The sequence below is a fragment of the Oreochromis aureus genome, linkage group 18 (assembly GCF_013358895.1).
Source record: "Oreochromis aureus strain Israel breed Guangdong linkage group 18, ZZ_aureus, whole genome shotgun sequence".
Taxonomy (NCBI): domain Eukaryota; kingdom Metazoa; phylum Chordata; class Actinopteri; order Cichliformes; family Cichlidae; genus Oreochromis; species Oreochromis aureus.
Window position 1 is genome coordinate 15,776,062 of NC_052959.1, and position 27,109 is coordinate 15,803,170.

At 41.7% G+C, this 27,109-nt stretch overlaps 1 protein-coding gene across 2 annotated transcripts; it reads right to left on the minus strand.

Annotated features, from left to right (window-relative positions):
• Positions 1-620: 620 nt before the first annotated feature.
• Positions 621-24,061, minus strand: kif1ab (kinesin family member 1Ab). 2 transcript variants are annotated; one of them, XM_031735640.2, is made up of 48 exons: positions 23,738-24,061; positions 22,471-22,645; positions 18,089-18,162; positions 17,676-17,855; positions 17,487-17,555; positions 17,063-17,241; positions 16,863-16,974; positions 16,467-16,544; positions 14,813-14,878; positions 14,698-14,715; positions 14,534-14,612; positions 14,363-14,441; positions 13,891-14,033; positions 12,406-12,536; positions 12,131-12,210; positions 11,201-11,276; positions 11,018-11,097; positions 10,817-10,923; positions 10,651-10,734; positions 10,336-10,516; positions 10,176-10,248; positions 9,979-10,069; positions 9,743-9,891; positions 9,143-9,321; positions 8,824-8,961; positions 8,622-8,740; positions 8,419-8,504; positions 8,146-8,281; positions 7,831-8,008; positions 7,418-7,508; positions 7,146-7,264; positions 7,003-7,058; positions 6,617-6,725; positions 6,431-6,497; positions 6,246-6,330; positions 6,042-6,147; positions 5,910-5,933; positions 5,660-5,774; positions 5,443-5,576; positions 5,093-5,154; positions 4,841-4,986; positions 3,481-3,669; positions 3,280-3,351; positions 2,499-2,608; positions 1,767-1,886; positions 1,443-1,635; positions 1,218-1,336; positions 621-975 (listed from the first exon to the last, which is right to left on the minus strand). In XM_031735640.2, the coding sequence occupies exons 2-48, from the start codon at positions 22,574-22,576 to the stop codon at positions 918-920; spliced, it is 5,046 nt and encodes a 1,681-aa protein (XP_031591500.2). In that variant the 5' UTR covers positions 22,577-22,645; positions 23,738-24,061; the 3' UTR covers positions 621-917. The 2 variants fall into 2 exon arrangements, with proteins under 2 accessions (XP_031591500.2, XP_039458482.1); XM_039602548.1 differs by lacking the exon at positions 23,738-24,061 and having other exon boundaries at positions 3,307-3,351; positions 22,471-22,576.
• Between the last annotated feature and the right edge of the window lie 3,048 nt (positions 24,062-27,109).

Sequence of the window (27,109 nt, forward strand, 5' to 3'; positions counted from 1 at the left end):
TGGTCCTGTCACAATAAAATACAGTGCAGAGAGCTTCAACAGCAACATTAAACATTTTCCTTCAGGGTTATACCTGCAAGGGGTTATGTAGAAAAAACAATATAAATAATAATAAAGGAAGGAAGAAGCACATATCAATAACAAGGTGAGGACACGTGTCATCTCTCCTGATCGTGCCGTCCTAATCTAGCCAACAAACTCGTGTTTTCATAGAACCAGATTTTTAAAAAAGACACAGAAACAACAGCTTGGATCCCTCCTCATGCTACTTCAAGGTTAAAATGATGAGCAACAGCAATGATGAATCTCTGCTATCTGAAACCTCTTCAGTGAAACAAATACTCTATGCTGCAGAGCACCAAGCCAATGTACATTATAATGTACATTATATGTTTGGAGGATGGATATGGAGCTATCATCGCTGCACTTAACACACCTACACAGAGAAAACATCCAATAAGATGTTTTTACCCCTCCCCTCACTTGATGCCGTTAATGGTTGATGTTCAATGTCTGCTTCACAGCTGAGACTTATGTCTTTACTGGAAACTGGCAGCCTCACAGATGACACATCTACAGGAAACATGAAAACTAATCTGAACTAGTCCCAGCGCCCAGCAGAGGTAAGTTATGTAACGGGTTTTGGGTGGTTAGATTTTCTTAGGAATTCTTCTAAAGGTCTGAAGGGAGCACACCATGCAGGGTAAGTGTGGTGGTGACGGCAAAAAAATGCTTTTGTCGGCTTTGAGGATGAGTGAGTGACGTTTGGGACTGGGGCGGTCATCACATAGAGGGATATTTAAATGGTTCTATGTGTAAGTTTGCTATATGGTCTATGCTCGATTAAGCAGGATGTTGAGCTGAGCTTTTAGATTGTATTGTTTTGTTCGCTGTTTTTCGCCAGGCCGCTTCAACTCTCACATCCGCTGAGCCGATGGGTACGACTGGACCGACTTTCTTCTGGAGAGTTTTGACCTGACAGAAGGAGAGTAAGAATATGTGAGGCAGGAAAGATAAATAATTTAAAAAGCAATTATAATAATAGGTTTCATTTTTAGGGGATAACTGATCATTTCCTGAAAAAAACAGAATAATTAAAATGTCATAACTTTGTGTGGGTGTTTGGAGGTGGTCAAAATATAAACGCTGGGTCTCTTTTCTCTCATAGTAAACTATAGTAAACTATTTGTATGCTTTACAGATTCTCCACCACTCACCTGATGGTGCCTGCTAACAGAGGGTTAAAAGCATACAGCCAGTCATGCATCTCTTTGTCATTGGCTGCCTGCAGCAGAATCCCACGATGCTCGGTGCACACAGCAAACGTGTTGGGAGTCTGAAGACAGGAAATACTCTGAGGTTACTAAACCTCATTCAGATTTATCGGTTAAATGGTCATATGTCTTTTCTACAGTGAGTTTCACGACTGAAGTGAAGCGTACCCGCAGTAACGTCTGTTTGTCTTCACTGTATTCCACCTTTGCAGATGACAGGTTGATGATGGCTCTCTCGACGCTGTCCCTCTCGCTGCGGTACAGGTACACATAGGGCCGGCGCACCACCACGAAACGCCTCACCCAGCCGCTGGTGTGAGGCTCCAGGAAGTGCAGGTAGCCCTTCTTTGACACAATAGGGCTGCACATGTTGAAGGAAATACAAAATGAATAACTGGCCTATGATTTGAATACTAAGGAAAATAGTCCGGAGGATCTCCTGACATGTGATTGCAGCTGGTGGTGCATTAAACATATCGAGTGTGATCTGACCTGACACGAATCTCCTGTATGTCGGGAACAAAGGTGCATCCTCTGAGGACTTTCTTTCTGTCCACGGGGCTGTACGGATCCAGGTCCGGTGTGGATGCTCCAGAACTGGGATCAGTGTGTCTAGACAACACAAACATGTTCACACTGCATCAAAACAGGAGCAACGGTCAGGACACAAAAGAAAACATTTCAAGCCCATTTTCTTAGTTCTGATTTAAAACACATTTGCAATGTCTAACAAAACAACAAGGTGTATCTCTGTAAGCAGGTTACTTCCTATGAAAACCTACAGGGTGGCTTTGGTGCACTTTTCTGACAAGTTGTGAATGAATTACAAAGCTGAACTTCAAAAAATTTCCCCTCCCTGAAAAAAACTTAACCTAAAGAGCAGTCGAACAGGTGTACCTAACAAAGTGGCCAGTGTGTGTACATACCTTCTTCTGAATTCTAATTATTACAGTACAGTAATTATTTTGCACAGTTATGCTAAATGTTGTGACTGTTGAAAAAACAGAAAAAAAAGTCTTCTGTGCTGTTTTCATCACGTGCCATTCGTAATCTAAGAGCCTACTCTGAAAAAACCTAAATGTTTAAAGAAAAAAACAAAACAAATTCTGCACATTACAGAAAATACAACAGCACTTTGCTTTTACTGATACTACCTGGCCACACATGAGACTTACTGCTCATTGAACGAAGCACCAAAAAGCGAGTAAGACATTTTTTCCTCACCTAATGTCATAATGTCCCTCCACCAGTGAGGGGCAGGTCGAGGACGGGGTGAGCGTGCTCAGTGTAGAAGAGGATGACTCCCTCATCAGAGACGCAGACATCTCAGAAAGCTAAAATGCACGCACACACGTGCACACACACACGCACACACAGAAACCAGAACAACAGCGAGGACACGCAAGACAAGAAGAGAGACAAACACAGACAAAACAATCCAGCAAACAATTAAGCACAAACGACACAGACATGCATTCAGAAAACAGCTTGATCAGTTTGTCATCTTCTAGCAATGTACTACAGAACCAGCACTGTGGTATAAATCCTCGGTATGCCTAAGAGCCCCTCGCTGATGTTAAAGCGGACATGCAGGAGAGTTATTAAGTAAGTGGAGGCCTCACAGTGTCTAAGAAGAAGGGACAGTGAGGGGTGAGGAAAGTAGGAGGGGATACGTGGTGTAACAGAGTAATCAGTAGACCTGAGTCAGTACTGAAAGAAATGGCTGTCATATTAGGCATGTTTTATCCAGCAACTATCTCTGAGTAATGTTTAACCCAGGTCTGCTGGGTGGTTATGCAGACAGAGGAGAAGTGAAAAGTATGAAATTCTTTGCAACAAGAAAGAGTGAAGTGTTTAAAAAAACATGAAAGAATGATGAACAGATGTAGCAGAGGGAGTGACTGGAAAGAAGGAGTGTGGGGCTTAAATATTTAGTGAAGGTTGTAAACATTAGGTTCAGAAGGACTAAAGGACTGGGTTATAGAGGGCCTAGGCTGGGGCTCACCTTGCTCTCACTGGCACTGCTGCTCACCTGGCTGTACTCCCTGTTGAAGGTGTGCATCAGCAGACGCAGACACTGGAACGTGAAAAATATTTTATTTTTTTTAAAAAGGATGAAGCTGAAAGAAGCCGTGTGTAAAAATAGAAAGAAAAAACTCTCTAATAAACTGAGGTGTAAATTAGAGATGAGGTGAGCAGCAGTCACCTTAGCAGCCAGCTCCCTCTGCCTCTGGTTGGGGCTGTCGGGGGCGGGGCTGCTGCTGGGGCTGTGGCTGAGGACGGGACTCTTTGCAAAGTCGATGATGTCGCCATTCTTGCAGAGCGCATCCTGTCCCGCGTGCAGAGTCGCCTCCAGCTTCTCCCTCAGCAGCAAATAGTGCCTGGTCTTTTCCACCTTTAGAAGAAAGCAAGAGAATTTCACTTGAAAGACAAAGTCCAACAGGAGTTTATTTAGCACATGTCAAGTAGGCAGTCGTTTCTCTAATCTTCAGGAATAGTTCTCCAGGCTTCTTGAAGCATATTCAAAGCTCTTCTTTGGATGTTGGCTGGCTCTTGCTCCATTGTCAAGATGATCCCCACACTGCTTCAATAATATTGAGTTCTGGGATCTAAGGAGGCCAATCCACGACTGATAATGTGCCATTGTGTGTTTTTCTACCCTGTGCTGAATGATGAAGCTGTTGGCAATCAGATGGTATTGCATGGTGGATGACAATCTGATGGTGCTTCTCAGAGTTCATAATTCCATCAGTTTTAACAAGATCTCCAACACCACTGGATGAGATTCAGCACCAAACAATGACAGAGCCTCCACGGGGTTTTACAGATGGCTGTAGACACTCACTGTTGTCCCTCTCTCCTGATCTCCTGCACACATTTTGACAACAACTTGAACCACAAATGTCTAATCTGGATTCATCACTCTATGAGATCTGTTACCAGATTTCCCTTTCTTAAGAATGGTATTGCTGGATTTTTTCATATTTCTTAAGGGCATGACTTTCAGATACTGTTCATCTGCTGTAGATAGTTTTTAGGCCTGACATTTCTTTTTTTTTTTGTCCAGTTTCCTCAAATTTTTTACGGGCACACTGCACACAACCCCAAGTTTTCCGCTAATACTGTGGCCCTCAGGAATTCATGTTATTGGTGCAAAATACAACTTCATACCCGTGAAACCATGTTATCTTTGCGATTTTTCTTGCTATCAACTAAAGAGATGGGAACAAGTGATATGCTTCTGTTACAGGCTGCTAGTAACAAAATGCCTAAAGACACAAATATTATAATCATTTCTTTCCTAAGTTGTCTATTATATGTAAACACTGGTTTATCACTTGAGTTAGTTGCTTTTTATGCTTGAATGATTCATAGTTCAGGGTTAAGAGTCTTAAAAAACAAAACAAAAAACCCCCACTTCAGTCACAATGATGAGGTACCAGGACTGGACTGATAAAGAGTGCAAAAGCATCCGATGTCCAAAGAAAAACCTAAGATATAAGAGACTATTATGATGTAAGCACTGTAAAAATAAACTATAAAGTCAGTCCAATAATTCCACTGACCTCCTGCAGTAAGCTAAGTTTCTCCAGCTCCCACTGGTGGTCGAGGATCAGGCTGTCACTGCGGGGCCTCCATCCAGCCAGGTTCTCCTCGCCTCTCACGTAAGCCACCGAGGTGTCCAGCACGCGCCTGCGACGACGCTGCATGCCTGACGAAGGGGAACAGACGCGTCCAAGCATTTAGAACGACAAAAGACAAACAAACGTTTTTGTCATTTTCATTTATTATTGATTTTTATTTTAATTCTGCTTCACCTGGACTTCCGTTGTCAGCCACGTGGCAGAGAGTGATTTCATAGACTCCAGTGACACGGTTACTGAGGAGAGAAAGCAGAGCAGATTGTCGTAAATTTAAATCTCAAACTCTGAATCATGCAACAACCTAGAACTTTGATCTGAAGTGGTCCAAACCAGTGAAACTACATGATAAATGTGCACAATCACAGCCTCCCCTATAATTAAAAATAGAAAGTTTTCATTAAGTAACAGAAAGTTCTTTTTTTTTTTAAAGCTGTACAGTGGGCTGGATTGGAGTCTTGGCCAGGCCATATCTGGCCCCCCAGCCTTATGTTTGACAGCCCTGGTTAAAATCCTTAATCCAGTACCTCTCAGAGGGCCGGAGGCAGCCGGTGCTGAAGAGGTTTCTGATGGAGCGGGATGCCGGCAGCTTTGTGTCACGGGAGTAAAACACCATGCAGAAGTCTTTGGTGATAACCGTCGGCTGAGTACAGTTCTCCATCTAGCCCAAATATACAAAACATTAATAAAGTAAAGTAAAAACAATTTTTAAGTTTGCAGAACAATGCACGAACACTGTCCCACCTCTAGATAAGTAGAGAGGGTGATGTAAATCTTCTCCCCATAGGGTGTGACTCTGTTCAGAAGCAGAGAGTTGTGCATGGAGCTGTCCCATGCGGCCTCGAATCGATAGAAAGTTCTACAGAGAGGAAAAACAGCATCTATCATTCTTTTGTGACGTTTATGGTGGGAAAAAGTCTGTCATTGCATGAAAAGCTTAAGGATCAAATGCACCATGTTGTTTTTAAGAAACAAAGATGGAAAAAGATGGTACCTGTGATCAACTCCCAGAGAGACACTGTGATTAGCAAAGAGAAATAAGGTGAGTTATAAACCTTTCTCTCCAGATACTGAGCAAACAAAGAGAAAAATGCTTTGAAGGAAGACCAGAAAAACAAAGTCCTACTTGTCATCATGTTTTGGCCAGAAGTATCCAGACGACAGGATGTTGAGGGAAAGGATGTTGGGGTCTATGATGGTCTCATCAGCCTCGGGCGTGTTTCGAATACGACCTGCAGGCAAACAAGTGACGATGAGACTGGTCCTTTTTTTGATTGTTGAGCTCCTCCTGCTAAAATCTGACAAAAGTGGCCAAATATATCGTACTCACCAATAACGAGCTCCTTCACTTCTTTCCACTCAATATCATTCCCTGTTTCGTGAGCAATTGTGACTCTGATCCTTCTCTGAATGCCCTGTGGAGTCGCAAGAAGATGAGGAGTGGATTTAGTATCTCAGTGGTTAAAATGAAGAGCTTAGTCAGCACTGTGACAGCAGAGGTAAACACGGTCAGACCTGATGTAAAAGGAACGTCCCATGGCAGGGCATCCCACCTCTGTGGTCAACAACAGCCGGGATATAACTGGAGGCAGAGGGATAATACATTTTAACACATGTATTATAACATTATAACAAGTGAGATGCATGTGTTTGCTTTCCCTTTTAGATATTTAAGCAGCAACAGGAACAGACAGGACTCACTCTCCGTTAGCTTCCAGCTCGCAGATCTCAAAGAAGACCATGAGATCGTATTTGGCGTGACAGGGTCCCGCGGTGGAGCGAGTCAGGGTGTTGAGCTTGGTGGCAGGCACTGGATGAATGAAGAGGATGCAGATTCATTCATTTATTGCTAAGAATATTAAATCAAGCACACACGGAAATCACTGATAGATGATTCAATTAAATAATTATCTCATTAAAATGGAAACAGGCAGAATCAGAGAAGCCTGCAGAGCACTCATTCATTCATTCATTTATTCATTCATTCATTTCCCCTTTTTTTGATCATTAGATTTATGTGTAGGAGTTAGATTGTGGTGGCTATTGTTAATACATAATAAAATACATCATGAAATGTCACTGCTAACCTGGTTTGGATAACGGCATTACCCGAGGGAACTGCCTCCTGGAAGGTCTCAGTGGGCTGAAAAAAAAACCCCAACATGAAACTGTGAGAAAAACTTTTTTCCATCAAATTATCTCAAGTCAGCCGGTCAGATTTCTTCCTGACCTGATTAAATCTTTGCAGAGTGGAGGGAACGGCTGTTTCTGATAGTGTCCAAACACCTCAAAAACGATGGGCTGAGTCTTGATGTACTCCGTGAAGGACTTGGTCACCTCCACTGTGATCTATCGGAGGCAGAGAGAAAAATATTCGAATGAACCCTTGAGAAAGCTGTTTGTACAAATGGACTGCTAACATAATGTGTCAAATAACAAGAGGAAGTGAACAGTAACTGCAATCAGTTGTCTTTGTTAATATAAGTGTTTAATGCTGCTTACATTTTGGACATGATAGAAGCCCAGTGGGGGCCCTCTGCCGGTGTTTTTCAGCGGCTCAGTGGAGAAGGCTTCGTCATGACGGTGGATGAAGCTGAAAACAGTGAGGTCATTTCATCAGCTGACCTGCCTTTTTTTTTTCCTACACATTATATCACCCAAAGCATCTGGCTAACAACAGCACAGATTACTTCACTGTCAGCTTCTCAAACTACAAAGACTTTAATCCGTAAATTAGAAAATACATTAAGTTTGATTAGAGTTTGACCTCTAAAACATGTGACCTGTAAGGTAAAATTTGTAAAATCTTTGTATCTAATTGCATAAAGACAAAAGACAGAACTAGGCGAGGCATTCAGCGAGAACTGTTAAATTAAATGTTACGATGTTACTCCAGGAACTTTGCTTTAACTTACTTAAACTGGCAGAAGATGTCGGCGTACTCTGCAGAGATGCTCGAGGCCTGTAAGACGGTAACTCTGAAGGTGAAAGTGCTGCCGATCTTGAGGTGGGACAGAGCTTTCTCTGGAGACAGGTCCAGAGGAAGATCCAGCCCTAAACTCTTCACTGGGCTTAGAGGAGCATCCAGTGTGGCTGCATGACACAGAAGAAGGAAAGACTCAGAAACGCATGGACATTTTGACATTAGATGTGCCAGCTATGAAATATATTTCCGTTCATGAGGTACTTCTAGTAAGACCACCGTGTCCCTGTCGTCGCCCTCCCCTCACCTGCACAGGTGTTGTTGTTAACTTCATCTGCAGAGATTCCAGTCTCAGGATTTTGTCCTTCTCCCTCCACAATTCGCAGCTCTTCCTGCGAGGTGTTGGAGTGCGACAGACTTCCGGGACACGACTCAGTCTGGAACTAAACAGAACATAAAATCATCAGCTTTTGCCTCTTTTTACAAGCAGAACATCACTAGAATTTCTTTTTTCAGGCTCCAAATTTCCACTTTAATCTGATGAGAAGGACTCAGCTGTACAACACCAGCCCAGACGTACCTTCTCAAACTGTTTGTCTTCAAAGGAGATCTTTGCGGTGCCCGACTGCCTCACGCCAGAGCCGTAATCAGGCGCCTCCTCATCAGCTAAACAGAGACACAACAGCACAAATCACGCTCATAGTTAACAAGCATTTCCAAAAACACACAAAACAACAGAAGAGGACATGTGTGCAGCATCTGACAGCTAATTTTTATTTGTACCTGAGATGGCCTGCACTGCCACTCTGAGGAAGCCTTTCACCTCTCCTTTCTCACTTACAATGGCCACACGATGTACCAGAGGGACCGGGTACAGCAGGTTACTCAGATACACAAAAGCCCTGAGGAGGAGGGACAGTGATGATGGGTTTGTGGGCGTCCTCACTGTGCAGTAAAAGAACTTAAATCTGTGGATGTTACTGACCTGCCGACCAGACGGAACCAGGGGAAGCGGTCGTAGAAGGGGTCGCCTCCTGTCAGGGCGTGGTCACAGTCCTCCACGGCGCTGCTGGGCAGCTCCGCAGCACGATCATACATTTCTCTCATCAGGTCCAGCCTCTGTCTACAAGGGCCAGGAGAAAACAACAGGTCAGTATGTGCTGACATGCAGACACGTGTATCAACTGTCAGCTACTTTGACCAGTGCTTTCAATTAACAGAACTGCCCTGTTTTCTACAGGGATGAACATTAAATTGTGACCATGAAACGAGCTTCAAGCCACACTCTCAAAACCTTTAAGTACCTCAGTTTTTCCAGAGTCCAGTAATGTGTGGCTCCGTTCTTTTGATCTTGCACTTCGACGGCCACTATCGTCCGAGGGAACGGTCGCCGCTCTCTCTCTTTAGCCTCACTGGGAGGCAGCAGGTCAGGGGGCAGCGGAGAATAGAGAGTGTCTGTCAAGAGGACAAACTGGAACTGCACCTGTGAAGAAAACACGAGATTGCATCATAATTTAGACTAGAACAGCAGCTCACAGTTATTTGAGTAATCCAAAAAGAAAATGAGAAAAATGAACAGCTGAGAAACTGCAGTATTTTTCTAAATACTTAAACTGCATATATGACATCTGTCAAAGACCTAAATCCTTTATGTGCCTTTTTTATTAGTTAAAAATAAATAACTAATAATGACAACATGCACAGTAACGTCAATGTCAGTGAGTACAAGACAGATATTTAAAGTCAGGGAAATAATGACAGATTCGAGTCCAGCAATCAAGATTTTCAGACCTCATAAAGCAATGACCTGCAAGAAAATTAACACAATGTGCAATGAAATATAGCACAAAGACATATCATTGCACTGCCAAAGCATATATCTTACAACAATAATAACATCTAACCTTCTTCTTCAGCTCCACACTGATAGCATTGGCCTCTTTGAGGAAGATGGCGTTGCCCCAGAGCAGATCCCTGAGGGACGTGAACTGATAGAAACGCCACTTTCTGAAAGCCCACAGCGCCAGCTCGGTCTCACGCTTCGTCCACGGCACTGGAGGATACACGAGACCTTGATGTGAATAAAATTAAAGTCTGATGCCGAAACTAAAAGAAAAAAAAATTAAAGTGATAGTATCACCTTCCTCTTCAGGCTCCTCCTCTTCCTCAGGTGACTCCAGGTACCGAGAGTCCACCTGTTTCTGAAGGGCCTCCAGTTTACTCTCATAGTCCTGAAAGAAAACATGCAGTACAGATCAAGAGGAGGTGTGGATTTACATAACACCTAGAACTGATTAGGTATTATTGATGATGGATGCCGATCGTGCGAGCTCCCACCAGCCGCTGTTGTTCCAGCAGGTTGCTGGCTTCCTCTCGTTCTTTGCGGTACTGATCCTCAAGCTCCTGAAGCCTGCAACATTTCATTTTCATCAACACCAAAGAACTTTCCCAAAACATATATTCATATCATTAAAACAACTCATGCGACCACACCCACCTCTGCTCCATCTCCTGCTTCATGTCGATGCCTTGTTTCTCCAACAGCTCTCGCTGAGCGAAGGCCCAGTCGACGGGCTCCACGGGTGTCTCGGCGCACGGCGTCCTCTCCCGCTCAAGACGAGCCTGCTCGGGGTCATTGAAGCGAAACACGTGGCTTTTGCCCATGATGATGCGATTTCCTTAAAAATGCAGCAGGAAGCATGAAAGTTGAAACATTTGACTCAGGCATTAAAAATTACACCGCTGCTTAAATAGACACATATTTCAGGACTTGCCAAATTTATTAGTAAATCAAAGACAATCTAATACTTACCAGACCTCAGGACAATGGGTGATGTCACTCTCTTGCCATTGACATATGTCTCTGCTCCCTCACACGGCTCAAGAATGACACACCCTGTTGCAGAAAAGTGTTAAATGTACGTGTGACTGGAAAGACGGATCTTTTTAGCATATTTGTCTACAGTGAGAGACTTTACCTTCTCCCTGAGGGCCGGTGGTGCTGCTGAAGGTGCAGTGTTCATCCTTGATAAAATGGCCACTAAGAACAATGTCTTGGCGAGTTTTGGCATTTTCACGGCCAACCCTGAAGGAAGATTAAAAAAATATATCTAAACTACTAAAAACTGCACAGTATCCGGATGGATTTCACGTCAAGTTGAACTTATAGAACTCTTTACTTGGTGATGCCATCTTTGATGTAATAGAGCAGACACTCGGACATCAGCGGGTCCTCGTTAAGGTTCACCAGATGAGGCGTCTGAAAGAGAAATATGTTTCAGTGTTTGTGTGAGTTTGGACTGATCGTTCAAGAGGTTGAGAAGTTGTTTGGCGAGTGCGTGGCACAGGCTGAGGACCTGTACCTTTTTGGGGGAGAAGACGCCGACTGTGCCTCCATCTTCTCTCATGGCAACGCCCATCTCAGCCAACAGTGCCTCTCTACAGAGTTAATCAGAGTTGGAGTCAATATATGAACTCAGATGGAAATTTACAATAATGCAGATTTTTTTAATTTCATTAAATCTATCCATGCAACGCATAACGTTTTGTGTTCCTTATACAAACTGTATACAAACTCACACTTTTCATGTGCTTCTTTGTTTTTTGTAATCGATGAGTCCCATAATTTGCAAAACTTTAGGTAAAAGCATATCCTGTCATGTCTGTAGTCCTCTGTAAAACACTCTGAATTATGTTTGATAATGCTATACAAACAAATTTGACTTGTATAAGCGCCTCCTTCAGGAACGATGTCACTACAGCCTTAATGTTGGAACTATTTTTCAGTTGTGAGGAAGGACGTTTGGATCACTTGACGGTGAGAGAAATTCATCCTCAGAGGGATATGAACAGGAAATTTCACTAAAAGCTTTCAGAGATGTCAATCTCATGGTGTAATAATTAATTTTGCTGTTGTCATATGGCCAAAAACATTGTGAATTTCTACTGAAAAAACTCCACAATGTATAATAAAAAAAAATTTAGGCAATTTGATTTGGTAGATATTTACACCAGATGCATTCCCGACATAACCGCACAGCGATCTGTACTTCCTCCTGGTATCAAAACCTGGTATTTTTTGCTCATTAGGCAAATGTGTAATTTACCACACTCATGCTCACTGCCCTAACATGTCCTCAAAATAAGTCCAATCAAAAATGGACAATTGATTTTTTACTTGTAGGTGCACTGCCTTGAAAAGCCAGGCAGATACTCAAATGTTAAATTTAATGATAATTTCAGGTGGTTTTGCATTCATGGAGTATCAAACAGCACAAAGAGCTTGGACAAACCTCTCCATACGGATGGCCTCAGTACGGCGCAGTTTCTCTTCCCATGTCTCATTGAGCTCTGCGATGATTTTCTCGGTTTCCTGTTGGTGACGGAGAAACAGCCTGCTCTCAAAATGGAAGTATTACCTCTGCTCATTCTCGTATTCATCAAAGAGTCTTCCCACCAAACACCTAAGCCCCTCTCCTCCCTTCATTCCCACTCACACAACCCAGATCCATTTTTGCTGCAGTGAACTTTTTCTATCTATGCATCTTCATTCCCTTTTTTTTCCTACCTTGAGCCTTTCAATGGCTTCCTCACTGGCCGGGCTAAAGATGCGATCGTGGAGGTTGCTGATGGAGGCGGCTCGACTGGATAGGGCTGAGAGCGAGGGTGAGGGGCTCATTCCCGTCATGGCATTGGTCACTGTGGAGAGATCACCCCTTTGATTGACAGCCTGGCGATTATTCACAAAGTTCTTGTAATCGCACAGGTCTGCCAGAAAGAGAGGCGTTGCATGGAAGAAAGCAAGGAAGGAAGGAAGGAATGTAGGAGCAGACGCGAGGTATTCAAGGAAAGACATCGGGGATTGAGAGGACCACGCAGGGATACGGATTTAAAAGGAAAAGAAATTAAAATAAGGGAACAACAGGGAGGGTAACAAAAAAAGAAGAGAAAGCTCAAATAATGGATCAAAGAAGCAGACGTATTTGCTTTCCAAAGCCATCGCAGACGGAGAAAAAAAGAGCAACTCAAACTGACACGGCATACAATGTCAGAGACTGAATGCTAAATACCAGAGGGATTTTTTTTCTGACACTGAACTGCACACAAACACACGTAACAAGCTCGCAAGCAAGCACGGTTAGGACAAAGTGTACTAAAAAAAATAATAGATATATCACTGCAGTGCATGAGGACCAAATACAGAGTGTTGTTTTTTTTATTTTCGTGAAAGAAGAACTGATGTTTTTAAGCTGTTTAGCACAGCGTTTGTAGCAAAGATCCCGGCGGTGCAGGCCTCTAAGCACCTGACTCACAGCATCGAATGCAGCAGCTCCACACACAGAGGACCAGACTGCAAAACACAATCTAAAATGGCATCCTCCCAGTCAGTCCTTTCTTCCATGGTCACTAATCTTGTTAAATAACAGCAAGATTCAAGACAACCCTGAATCTGACAGTTTCTGCTGTTCTCCTATCAGCATCTCTTAAAAAAAGCATCACTGTAGGGTCACATACTTTTGTGGCTAAAAGTATTTCGAGCTTTGGGAAGTGAAAACATGTAACACCATGGAAATCTGAATGAATGGATAAAAGAAAGGAGGCCATTTTTTCTCTTAGAAAAAAAGCCAATGGATTACAGCTTTAACAAGATTTAACTACAAAGATAATTTTAGTTGTTCTTTAAAGTTCATTGCATTTTCTTTAATCGAATTAGTGCATCGTCTGACTCCAGTTACACTCTCTCAGGTCTGTTAGTTTGGTCTCTGGTGTGGTGGAGGAGGAAAGTCGGCTTGGGATTCATTTCTTTTTAGCTGCAAAGCGCAGGCTTGCTACAGTTATACACACATTTCAAACCAGTGATGACAGGACCAGTGCAGCGATACGCTGATAGGACAGAGGAGAGAAGAGACTGTGTGAGAGTGGCGCTCACATTCCAAGTTAAGCCTCTGTCTTCAATGTACTGAGAGAAAAAAATAACCTGCACAAAAGCTTTTAACTACCAGCTTCCTGTGCACGTGTGTGTCACGTGTGCGTGAGCTGCTATGACACTCACTCTCGATGATGTCGCCCAGGCCCTGTGCGTACAACAGGTCTTTGAGACGAGCCACCTCCTCTTTCAGCTCACGCACCAGGCGGTTGTTGGGGTCCTCGTTGATCACGGCGTTGCAGCGGATCTGTTTGGCACGATCGGCGTACCTGAAAGGTGGTCAATAAGTTATCATTCCTCAGCCTCTCTGTACTGAATAACAGTGAGCAGATAATATGAAATATAAATGAGGATGGTGCTTCACAGCTGGTTGAAAAGAAAAATACATTTGTGAAGTGTCCATTAATGGTTTTACCCAACATGAACTCCACTTTTCTGCAGATGTATGCAGAGTTTAAAATCTAATCTAATCAGCACTTCTATTCATCTGCTTGACCCTGCAGTATGACAGTGTGACATTAGCTTTAAAATGCATTTACAGTCAAAAATGTCAAATTTAATGATCCCAAAAACAGAGCTTTAATGATATTTTTCTTACCGGAGGGTACTCAGGGTTTCATCATAGTTAATATCAGCAGGGCTGAGGGCAGCCACCATGGCTGTGCGAGAGTTTCCTCCTAAAACAGATACACAAATATATTTCATTAAGTAACACAGAAAATCTTTTTCTTATGCTAAAGCCTCTTTTTTTCTGGTTGCATTTGCATACCTAAGTTCTCCCTCAGCAGCCATGTGAGCACCGAGTCTCTGTAGGGAATGAAACTCTCAACCTTCTTCTTTTTCTTGTTCTATCAACAAAGGAGTCACAATAACATTTGAAGTTTACCCTAAAAAAAGATGCTCCATATACCCTGCATGCTGCTGTATACTAACCTTGTTTGGTGCAGAGTCCTAAGAAGAGAAGAAGAAACACCAGTATTTGTAATTTAAATGCCACAAAATAGGAGTTTTTAACGTAAGATTTTTAGCAAAGTGTAAAAGTTCATACCAGTTCAGCCAGAGCAGAAATCACTTTTCCCAGAGTGGTCAGGGATTTGTTGATATTTGCTCCTTCCTGCAAACACACACACAAAAAATAGAAATCAGCCATTTCATGTATTTTTCCATCTAATCACGAGTAAATTTTAGACGTATTACTTCAAATTAACACTAAAACCACCAAAGGGGTCCTTTTTACTCTTTTGGCATTTTAAAAGTCATGTAACTCAAAAGAAGATGAAATTGATTGGGGCGTTTAATCATTTATACCTGGAACCAATGATGGAGGAAATTTGACCCCCAAATGAAATCAATGTAAAATGCTGCATTAAACAATGGCAACAGGCCTGGGTGCCTAGCAACACATATTGTTTTTACTATTTTTTTTATATAAATGCTGCTATAACATGAGCTAGCTAGATAAGGTTGAGAGATGAGTATATAGAAGACTCCAATTGAAGTTGGCAAATTGTTGCAGGGTGGAGAGGCTCAGGATGGGATTTCTGAGTCGGGGAAGAACCCATTACGGACACATGGAGAACGGGGCTCAAAGAGCCGTAGCTAAGCTCAGTAGAGAGTTCAGAGCAAGAAACAGGATGCAGGTCCGGTAAAACAAAAAAGGCAGATGACTTTTCACTGTTATTGAGGTGATTTTTGCAAATATTCTGAACTTTTTTCTTATTAAGCAATGCCGTTAGTTGCTATTAGCCTCTGTTAGCCTCTATTAGCCTCTATTAGCCTCTATTAGCTGGCATTAGTGAAACTTTATTTGAAGTTGACCTAACATTGTTGGACACGGACACTTAACAAATAAACTCTCATATGATGTGAGAATGTAATCAAACTGTTCATCAGTGCCAAAGTGTGAACTAGCCAGTTTAAGGCTTGAGATGAGGAGGAAGAAGATGAGGCGGAAACGATGGAGGTGAGGGAGCAGTGGAGAAGAAAGAGAAAGGCATAATGAGATGATGACATGTACATAATTTGAAAGTGCTAGTTGTGATCTTTAAATTAAAAGCAACTTACAAGGCATAACAGATATGTAGCCAATCTATAGTTACCTACATAAAACACGATTAAGTGAAATAGCGACATCTGTCTCAGCCACTGATGGAGGGGCAACGTGGCGGTGTCCAAAATCAGCGCCCGCTGCTACGTATTTTTAATTCTAAGTTTATGAAAATGGATCAGTTTGTTGAAAGATGTAATTAGGTACCAATCAGTGCATATTTATGAGTACAACTTTAAATTATAAAGTTAAATTATAACTTTAAATTATGTTTCTTATTTTGTTGTAGAAAACTGTGGAGTCTGTTTTAAAACATAGGCAATGAGCTTTTCAATCTGTTTTTTACTTTCCTTCTTTATCCTTGTGTATTTATTCATTTTTAACTTCTTCCACAATATTTACATTTTTGGTGTGTTACTTATTGTGTTTTTCATACTGTGCCCTTTGTTTTAGAAGATTATAAAATATATTTTAACCTTACAACCGGTAATGAAATGCTCAAAGTCATTTGTAAAACCATTAAACCCCCTGAAAGGGAATATTAAATACTGATTTTGTCAAATTTTACAAATATTTAGAGAAATTAGATGAAAATGAACAACTTCTTCAAGAAAAGACTTGTTTGCATAGCACTGAAACAGCAACATCATCTCACCTTCAGCCTCGTTCCTTTAGCTCCAGTTGAGTCTGCTCTCTCGCTGCCAGCCAAGTCAACCAAACTGATCTTGCTGACCTAGGAAGACAATTTTTTTTTTTCAAAATGAATCGCCCTCTCTGAAAAGGACTAAATATCCACCACAGCAAACACAATCCACCCGGGGCTGAAAAGGAGAGCTGGCAGTAAAGCGTGGTTTATCAGTCAATACAGAAACACATTCAGCAGATAGCAGTACTGCATACACGGCCTCCTAACAGGCCATAAAAGGTCATAAAATCATTTCTGCCTCAACTCTCCTTATTGATTTGTTTGTGGTCAAAAGCATGGAAAAATAAAATCTTCTTTTGTGGGTGATTTGCGAGACCGGGTAAGTGCCGGGAAGTGTGTCCGGACCTTCTCTGACGTGTTGTCCGTCTCCATGTCGTGTTTCTTCTGAGTGAAGATGATGTTGAAGACGGCGTGGGAGCGGCTGCTTGTCTCGTTCATGTTGGTAGCAGCCACAGTCCTGAAAAAAACAAAAATATATGCTCATGGATTTTTAAAAATAATAATTATCAAATATAAACAAATGTTTCTTAAATTTAACGCTTTACCTGGCCTTGTTTCCCGAATCCATCAGGTCCTGGATGTCATTGTAGGAGGTGACGGCTAGCTTTGATAGATCTTCAACATAGGGTCCCATCAGCGGGTGCTCTCTGACACGCAGGTTTCCTTTGTTTTTGGGATTCAGCAGGTCACGCACACGCTCACAGTAGATCTCCATGTAACTCACCTGCAGGGAGAAGAGAAGGCAGTCATAAAAGATGTTTAATGACTAATTAATCAGTTATATTAAGTGACTTGCTGCTCCCGGAACAATAAAAGATTAAAAATGAACGAATTAGCTTCTGACTATCTGATAAAATAACATGCTTCTGGTTCTGTTTCACATGTTTCATCTAAACTACCTGAAAAAAGTTCTTTAAATGCAAACAGCAAAGCCTGCCAAAAGGTATATCAGAGTTTAGCATAACTCACCTCCACTGAGTAGGACATGCTGTTGTCATTATTGCTGTCACTGATCTTGGTGAAAAGGTCTTCGCACAGCTAGAAAACGAAATGCGACTGTCACTTCACAACTTAAGGAGTTCAAACTGCTGTGTTGAAGTCAAATCGGCACAAACTTGTCTTTTATTAAACTGTATTTAAAACTGCTTCCTGCTTTACCAGAGGAATGATTCCCTGCTGGTCTTTCTCCTGCCGGCCCATCATGGTGTAGCTTTTGCCTGCACCCGTCTGCCCATATGCAAATATACACACGTTGTAGCCTTCAAAGGCGTGAAGCAGCATCTCCTCTCCGATGTCTCTGTACACCTGCATCTGGGACGCATAGTTGACGTCCTCAGGCTGCGGACATGGAGATAGCGGAGTGATAACGAAGAGGGGGGGAGACTGAAAATTAGCATTTTTTAATAGCATAAATATTCATTATTCTAACACACATTAAATATCAAACAGTGTGCTGGAGTCAAAAAAAAGGAATAAAAAGAAGCGATTAGTCACTGGGGACTTGTTTAAGAGCAGATCCTTCTATTTTCTAATGCAGATGTATTTCCTTTGATGAAAGCTGTAAGACTCACCGTGGTGTGTGACCAGTAGGAAAAGTCAAAGTTGAAGCTCTTGTTTTCTTTCGGCTGTTTTGGATTCAGGATTGCTAAAAAGATCAAAACAGATCAATTAGACGCATCGAAAGCGGAGTCGCTTTGATAGGCTGAATGTTCTTCATTCTATCCTAATCTGGCTTTTTTAGTTTACATACAGTAAACCAGAAGGAAACTCTGAAAAAATTCATACCCGCTATGAATCTTTATCAGTATTTTATCACCCAGTCTTTGTGACTGGTTAATTTCGTCGCATACCCACACTCTATATGCATGCTGTGTTTAAATGCTCATGGGTTTGCTTTGATTTTCTTCTTTTATTTAGTGTGGCTATTATTTGATCCATAGCAGTGTGGCTAATAATGATGTGTGTGTGTGTGTGTGTGTGTGTGTGTGTGTTTCCCCCACAGTTAGTTCAAGTCCTGTCTTATCATTTTTATTATTTACTGGTCTTCTTTATGCATATTTCACAGATAATTACAATCCAGTTCTTATTATAAAGAAAGGTTTTGTTTAAAACCTTCATTTTACATTAATATGCATACTCACTGGCCATTTTATTAGAAACACGTGTTTAACTGTTCATTAATGCAAATATCTAATCACTCAGTCGGATGGCAGCAACTATCAGTATCAGAATTGGGAAGAAAGTTTATTTAGGTGACTTTGAATGTGGCATGGATGTTGGTAGACAGGCTGGTGCAAGTATTTCAGAAACTGCTGATCTCCTGGGATTTTCCCACACAATCGTCCCCAGGTTTACAAAGAATGGTCCAGAAAACATTCAGTAAGTGGCAAGGGTCAAAGAGGAAAATGGCCAGACTGCTTCGAGCTGATAGGAAGGCAACAGTAACTCAAATAAAAGCTTGTCACAACCAAGGTATGCAGAAGAGCATCTCTGAATGGAAGTTTGATGGGGAACCTTGAAGCAGATGAGCTGCAAAAGCAGAAGACCGCACTGGTTTCCATATCTGTCAGCTTAACAGAAAACTGAGCGCACCATAATGGAACAATTTTTACCACTGAAGGTTGGAAAAACGTTTCCTGGTCTGATGAGTCTCAATATCCGCTGTCATATTCTGATGGTAGGGTCAGAATTTGACATAAACAACATGAAAGCACGGATACACCCGCCCTCGTATGACTCAGGTTGCTGGCGATTTAAAGTTGTGGGGGATATTTTCTTGGCACACTTTGTGCCCGTGTCAACAGGGACCAACATTTCTGAGGAATGTTTCCAGCAGTTTGCTGAATACATGCCACAGGCCATTAAGGTAATTCTGACAACAAACGGGGATCCAACCTGGTACTAGTAAAGTGTCCTGTACCTAATAAAGTGTCCAGTAAGAATATTCTTTCTATCACTTTGAACCACAGCTCTCTTTTCTGAGGAGGAGCAGCTGCTCTTCTGGCTGCAAATTAAATAAACCGTATCACCCCTTGTGGACGAGTTCAATAAAGCAGCAGCGTCAGTGAATCAGTCCTGTTAAGAGGAGAGAAAGCTCTTAGCACTCGATACATGTGAAGTTACCGAGCTGAAGTAATGCAAGCCTGAATCTTCTGGCTTTTAATGAGGTCATTAAAACCAGGCACAGCAGGCTGACATACCCCTGCTCTCTCCTACACCCTTACATCAGCTGACCTCGGGTCTGGACTCGACCAGAACAACGGGCCCTTGTTGGTCCGTGCAGCTCGTATGACGAGAGAAGAGAGCCGCGGCTGTCGCTACGTCCTACACACACTGATGGGTTTCAAGCCTGACTGAAGCTTTTGTTTCCTTCTCAAGCTGCCAAAATGCTGCATGCCTCCCTGCCCGCTGTTATATCGCCGCAGGACAAAGCAGCCTGCGAGACGAGGTGAAACACTAAAAATGCTTCAAAGTGGGTCACAGAAATGGGACCAAAACAGCATCAGAGGATCACTTTAACCACAAGTCAGACTTTCAGTGAAGCACCTCAGACTCAGCCTCGTAATCACTGAATCGAACGCTGTAATTATTCGCATAAACACGTGTCATATGCTCCATCTGTTTTAAAAATAGAGTGCTATATAATCAGTGTACTGTAAAATTAAGAAGCTAAGAACAGCCTTATCCTACTGCCCAATTAAAAATGAATATTCAATATTCTTCTTGTTATTAATCATGCCTACATTTACATAACGCCTGTTATTCTGAAGCACAAACAGAATAAAAATGCTCCATAAACACCTCATACAAACTAGTCAGAAATGCTGAATGCTTTTTTTATCTCTTATATTAAGGGATTTTTGTTTTGGAGATTGCAGCATTTTTCAAAGTATTCTGTTTGTATTTTGTCCTGGAAAATTACACAACTTGACTTAAAGTTGGTGGTTATACAGTATAGAGCTTTCAGTCAACTGATCTTTAAGACAAAACACATGTAAATATTCTGCAATTAATAATAATTTGTCTTTTTTTCCACACAAAAGGCCACTTACCTTTCTTAAAAACACACGCACTTATTATTCCTCAATGAAAAGCTAAGATAGCGTTCTTCTCTAAAGATTAAATGCACATCACAGTGCTTCTCTGGTGCTTTTCAGTTTAAGTGAACCACAGGTTTAAATCTCCACCTCATGCTCTATTTATACACCTACACCTGAGGGCTGATTTTTGTTTTTTTAAAGAGGACTATAAAAGTTAATGAATCAAAATGTCAATGAGGAAATGAGTAATTAAGTAACTGAGGTAAACTTCAATTAAAGCAGTGCCATTGTGTCAACATATTCAGTGTTAGATCCTCAGTAAAGTGGGCCTTTAATGCTTTTACCAATTTTTTTTGTCATACATATACTCTTACATGGCTGGATGCTTGTGTGGATAAAGTTTTTTCTACTCTTGGCTCTGTATGATGTCATTGAAAGGGGATAGTCTGAATTTGGTCATCACAGGCTGTGAGCAAAGATACTTTATACACTTGCTGTTCCAACCTTTCATTTGCAAGGGGCAGCCAATCAGAAGAAAGCTGGCTTAAAAGGGAGGGTGAACTTAACCCTACGAGATCTACATCATCATTGGTGATGAGTCACCCAACCCTAATTCTGTATTTTGGAGAAAACGAAAATGACTCTTCTGGAACAAATGTGAACAAAATTAAATATTCTCAAATGTAAAGATTTGGTTGACCTCAGAACTGCGCAAACAGTGTACAAAGCAGCAAATAAATCTTTGCCCCACAACATTCAGAACTTGTTCCAAATAAGACCAAATACTCATGACCTGAGAGGAATCCTTATGTTCAGCAAGCCAGTAGTAAGGACAAATGTAAAATATCAGAGCATTACAGTCAGAGGAGTTAGTGTGTGCAACACCTGTACAGATGAAATCAAGACAAGTACATCAATACAAAAATTCACACGATTGTTCAAAAATAATAAATTGCATGAATATATGAAATCTTCCTCTCAGTGACTGAGTTGTCTCATTGTGTCCTCATTTTTTATAGATCAAGGTCTGAGTAACCCAACCTTAAGTGTTCATTAAGGTGTTTGTCACATAGATATAAAATAAGCTCAGAGGTTAAGCGGGTGTTATAGACAGGGTGATTCGTTTATGTAAAAATGTAGTTTGTTGTTGTTCTGGTTTACATGATGAAAATGGTTTTAGTTGTGTATGTTCAATGTGTTAGACTTGTACATAGTTAACCATATATGATCAAATAATGTTGAATCCTGGATATGAATTTGTAAGCAATGAAATTTGAAATAAGGGGGTGGGAACAAGAAAAGTGTAAACTTCATCCTACTCCTTTTCGAGCACACGTATTCTGTAGACATAGATATATACATGAAAACTTGATGATTTTTAAGTTTTGTTTTTTTTGGGGGGGTTCTGTTGTTATTTCAATTATATTTTCATGTTCGAAATAAATTATATCTATCTATCTATCTATCTATCTATCTATCTATCTATCTATCTATCTATCTATCTATCTATCTATCTATCCATCTAACAGTTTTGGATGGCTGTCAGTTAGAAGGACTGTTACTTTTTTTTTACTTGATCACCAAGACTGGGGAGAACACACACAGACAAACAAATTATATATTCACAAAGTTAGGGTTATGATGACTCAGACCTCACAGGCTGGCTTTAAGGCAAATGAGCTCAAATGTGTAGTTTCAGATAGCAGATAAACTGACACCTAGTGTAAGATAAATAAGGATTCTTTTTTAATGTAAAATGTGCAAATCTACTTTATAAGTTTGCATAATAACTACATTTTAAGCACCTCTCTCAGTTAAAAGGCATAATTAAACTCTCAAACATTAAAGTCAAGCTGACTCTAAACCTTCGCTGAAAAGTCTCGGCGCTACCAGCTGAACTCTCGTGTACTCACTCGTGGTGTTCCCAGACATCTGAATGATGCACTTGCTCTCCTTCCCGATCTCTCTGGAGTTGAAGGGCCGGACCCTCACCGCTACCTTCACGGAAGCCCCCGCCATGTTGCAGGTCTACGTGTGAGTGAGCAGAAGAGCTGGAGATCCCCGTGGCTACCAGTGCACACCTGGCACCTGCACAGGTAGACAATGACAGAGGGGTTCATTAGCAATTACAGCACATATGACACCATAAATTATTAAGACTCCATATTATAGAATTTAATCCATTATCTTTACAAATTTCTTACTCGTTTTTGTTATTTTGTTTTGTTTTGTTTTTTTTAATAATGGTGATGCAGCTTTCTTAGCCACAAACAGCTGAGACATACACATGACACCATTTTCCATTTTTAGGCCCTGAATCACAGTCAGTTTGTCTTCAGGCAGAAACACCCAGTTCCTGCTGACTAAATGGCTGGGCCAACATTTGGCAGGATGATCATCAGCATCTCTGCTATTCTACAGTAAAATGGCTGCTTATTCCCTGCCAGCATCACCGCCATGGATCAAGGCCTGACTGAAAATAATGCACAACCCTCCACGGCTGAAATATGAGGTGCTTCTCACTGCGCCTTCCAAAATAAGCTCAATACACCAGTTTTTGCTTTCTTCTTAACCCCTACAATAATTTTTTCTTAGTTAATGAGCTAATTTACAATCATTTATAAACGTATCATCGCTTCCAGACAGCGCGCCGCACAAACACCTTCACATCCAAGCCTCAGTCGATTAAAAAAGGGGGTAAATCTTGCTTAACATCCAAACAATAAGCCATTACTGATACGTGATAAATTTGAGGATGAGAAGAATTTTAACCGATGACATTTCCTGGATATTTTGTAAGCCATGTAAATATTGTCTCCTCCATCTTGCTGTGCCTGCCGCACCTCGACGACAGGCCGCGTAAACATACACAGCTCAGACACCAATTCATCCCAGACTGCGTCAGAAAGGAGGTCAGCACACATTATTACAGCTTACATGACAGTCCCAGCCTTTATCAGCGCCTTTGCTCGTCCAATTCACTCAGTAAGATGGCAGATTTGTTTTTTTTAAGCGATTTTGACTGGGTTTTTAACACAGGACCTGAATCATACCCCAAACACCCTGACGCAGCGTCTCTTAAGCGCACAAAAGCCTCGAAATGACCAACACGCACAAATACCCTGTCCTCACCGAGGCGTGACACCCATTATTTCCCTGAAAAAACATGCCGCGTCTTACCTCAGCAACTCAGACTCGACAGCCGCAAATGGTGAATCCCCCTTCCCATTCAAAACAGCGGCAGGATCCTCTGGTGCCTCCTCCGATTCTCCTCTGCAGCTCGTATTTTGGTCCTTCGCTCTATCCTTTGGTTAGCCTACAGCATCATTTCCCCTCACGCACCCATACATGGAGAATCCGCCGTGCCTCAGCTTCAGCAGCGGTGCGTCAGTTAGAAAAGAGTGGGAGACTTGGAATGGGGTGGAGGGAGGAGCGGGGTGCCGCACGGATAAACAGGAGGATGGGTGCGGGACGCTCCGACGGCCGGCCGTCAGTCTGTCCGTCAGGCAGTCTGAACGCAGGGAAAATGGCGGTGCAGCTGTGCCAGGGATGCTGGGAGGCGGTGATGACATCAGCTTCAGCATCATCAGCGGCGGGCGGCCACGAGGCAAAGCGATGCAGCACAGGAGGAGAGGAGAGGAGATGGACCACAGCAGAGCTTAGAGATGCAAATATGACTGACAAACCGTGAGTCTGGAGGTTTGGAGAAACACAAATCAGACACGAAGCTCGACTCAAGCACAAAATTTACATGAAAGTTGAGCAGAAATTGTGCAACGAGACAAACAGAAGAATGTAAAGGAAGCCTGTTTTTTTTTGTTTTTTTAAATATCAGTTTATATTTATATATCACCAAAGCATCTGACATTGCATACGAGAAGTAAAGAAGAGAGTGCAGGCCGGGTGGAGGCGAGTGTCAAGGGTTTTGTGACATAAGGATAGCGAAAAAAACTACACTGAAGTTGGTGATGTGGTGTGTACATTTAAAAATCCTGAATTCATAAGATATCTTTGTGACCAGTGTCGATTTGGTAGAGTTAACAGATGGAGTGATTAATGGGTGGATGGATGACTTTCTGTTAGGTTCTTTGTTCTCAGGCTGGTGGTAAGAAGGTACCAGGTCAAAAGGGTGGAGTTATATAGGCTCCTGGGTGTGTCCAACAGACTGACAGGTGACAGGATATGATGTATGCTGGTGTAAGTTCAGAAATGAGCACAGCAGAGGCACAAGGTCAGGTTTATTCTACTGACGATTGTTAAGTTTTGTAACATAATTTTTTTTCTGTCTTGACTTTGTTATTCCAGCCTCCCCTGTGTTTCTCTAGCCTACACACTGAAAAAATGGGAATTGGCAGGCTTTTGAATTTCCACAAATGAATTTAGTTAATGCTACACAAGCCTTTCATGTTTCTCTTATTTACATGATTTAATAAAGTACCATTTACTTGATTATAAACAATACTGAGACTACTCATTTTCTTGCATTGATTTAAAGTGACTAAATTAGAATACTAAAACCATTGTAATCATGTTTGACCACAACCGGAAATGATGCAATATATTCAAAGACAACAACTAAATATGATTGGATAATAAGACCTAGAGTCTTATCCAATAAGACAACAACATAATTTAAGAAGAGCGCAATTGACCGCCAGATTCTGGAAGACTGTTTAGCCACATGCAACCTTTGGCACTGAGTCAGGCATACTGAGAAGGTAAGTAATTTAAATACATTTGTTTTAGTTGGGTACGTTTTCACAGAATTGTTGTAGTGCATTATGAAAAGTAATCTGTAATGCATCTACATGTTGTTTTACAGTGCTAGCTAAGGTTGGTATTAGCTTTGTGGCTAAAGCTGAAAAATAGTAACAAATTGCACATAGAAAGCAGCTGTTGTCGGTCAGATATGGAATTTATGTATGTGACACAGAGCACTGGTGTTTTTGATGGCTTAGCAAGTTAAAAAGTCACTGAGAGAGCGCAATAGTGTTTGTGTTACTCGTGCTAGTTATGGCTACAGTGGCTAATTAGTCTGGCTGTAACCGTCAGAGTTTAAGAAGCTGGGAGCGCCACAGTGCCATAGCTTAATTCTTGCTGCTGATACGCACTCAAGTTATAATAAGGATCCTGCCACCTTAGACGTGGGTTTAAGAACCTGTGCCCATAAATGCCAAATCATTTTCCATTTAGTCATTGTTTTAGGTGAAGTGTCACTTATTGACTATTTGTCAAGCCCAAATAATACAGCAGATATCTACAAGGAGATAAGTTCGTTCAACAGAGTATGTCTTATTAAGTGATGTATTGTGAATTTTCCAACATTGTCCTAACAAAAGTTAGGACCCTTTTTTTCCCCTTTTTTCTACTTTGTGTGGAAACATGCGAGCTGCTTCTCAAAACATTATGTATAAATGAGGGAAAGATTGGTACTTTAAAGAAACCATTAATGCTCTTCTGGACTGGAATACCTTTTTCAATTAAAATTAATTTTTTTTTGTGATGGTGGAATTTTTACCTTTATTATCACAGAAGTCAAAACATCAGATAATGATAGCTTACCATCTAAACTCCCCATCTCTTGGCAAGTCTGAATTAGAGGTCTCAGCTGTATCGGCCTTTCTAGTGGATTTGCTTAAAGAGGAGATAACTTAAGTCATTAGGTACATATTCCTGACATTCAGAGGTCAACCTTGCACAGTGTGTGACATTAAAGGGCATAACGGGCGATCGTGGGCTCAAGAGTTGGGAGTTCGCCTTGTAATCGGAAGGTTACCAGTTCGAGCCCTGGTTCCGACAGTCTCGGCCGCCAGTCCTTGGGCAAGACACTTCACCCGTTGCCTACTGGTGGTGGTCAGAGGGCCCGGTGGCGCCAGTGTCCGGCAGCCTCGCCCTGTCAGTGCGCCTCAGGGTGGCTGTGGCTACAACGTAGCTTGCCATCACCAGTGTGTGAATGTGCGTGTGAATGGGTGGATGACTGGATATGTAAAGCGCTTTGGGGTCCTTAGGGACTAGAAAAGCGCTATATAAATACAGGCCATTTACCATTTTATAACTTATAGAAAGGGAATGGTACTGTCCCACAGGGCAGCAGGTGGATTGCCAGAATACTGAAAAATCATATCTGCCTTTGTACCGCAGCATATTCTACATTGGCAGAGAGCTTGGTGGCTGGTACAGAGAGCACGACAGAGCTTTTGAGCTCAGCCCAGTATCCACAAGAATATTCACTCTCATTTCACTCTGTGAACTCCTTGATACTTATCCATTGGTTGACTATAAGATTGGATCAGTCCACATTGTGACTTTAAAAGGCATATAGAAATAAAAGGTGTTCAGATAAGTGTAATAGGTTCAGTCACATGTATTTCATTAGATAAATTCTTCTTTTTTTTATGTCTGATCTTTATAACTTTGACTATTGGGTATGGATAGCTGTATGAAAACTAAACTGAAATGATTCTTTCTGAATGTCTGATATGTAATTCTTTTTGCCTACAGAATCCTATGGGGAGTCCTATGGTCCTAAAGACTGTCTTGGCTGACGGAACC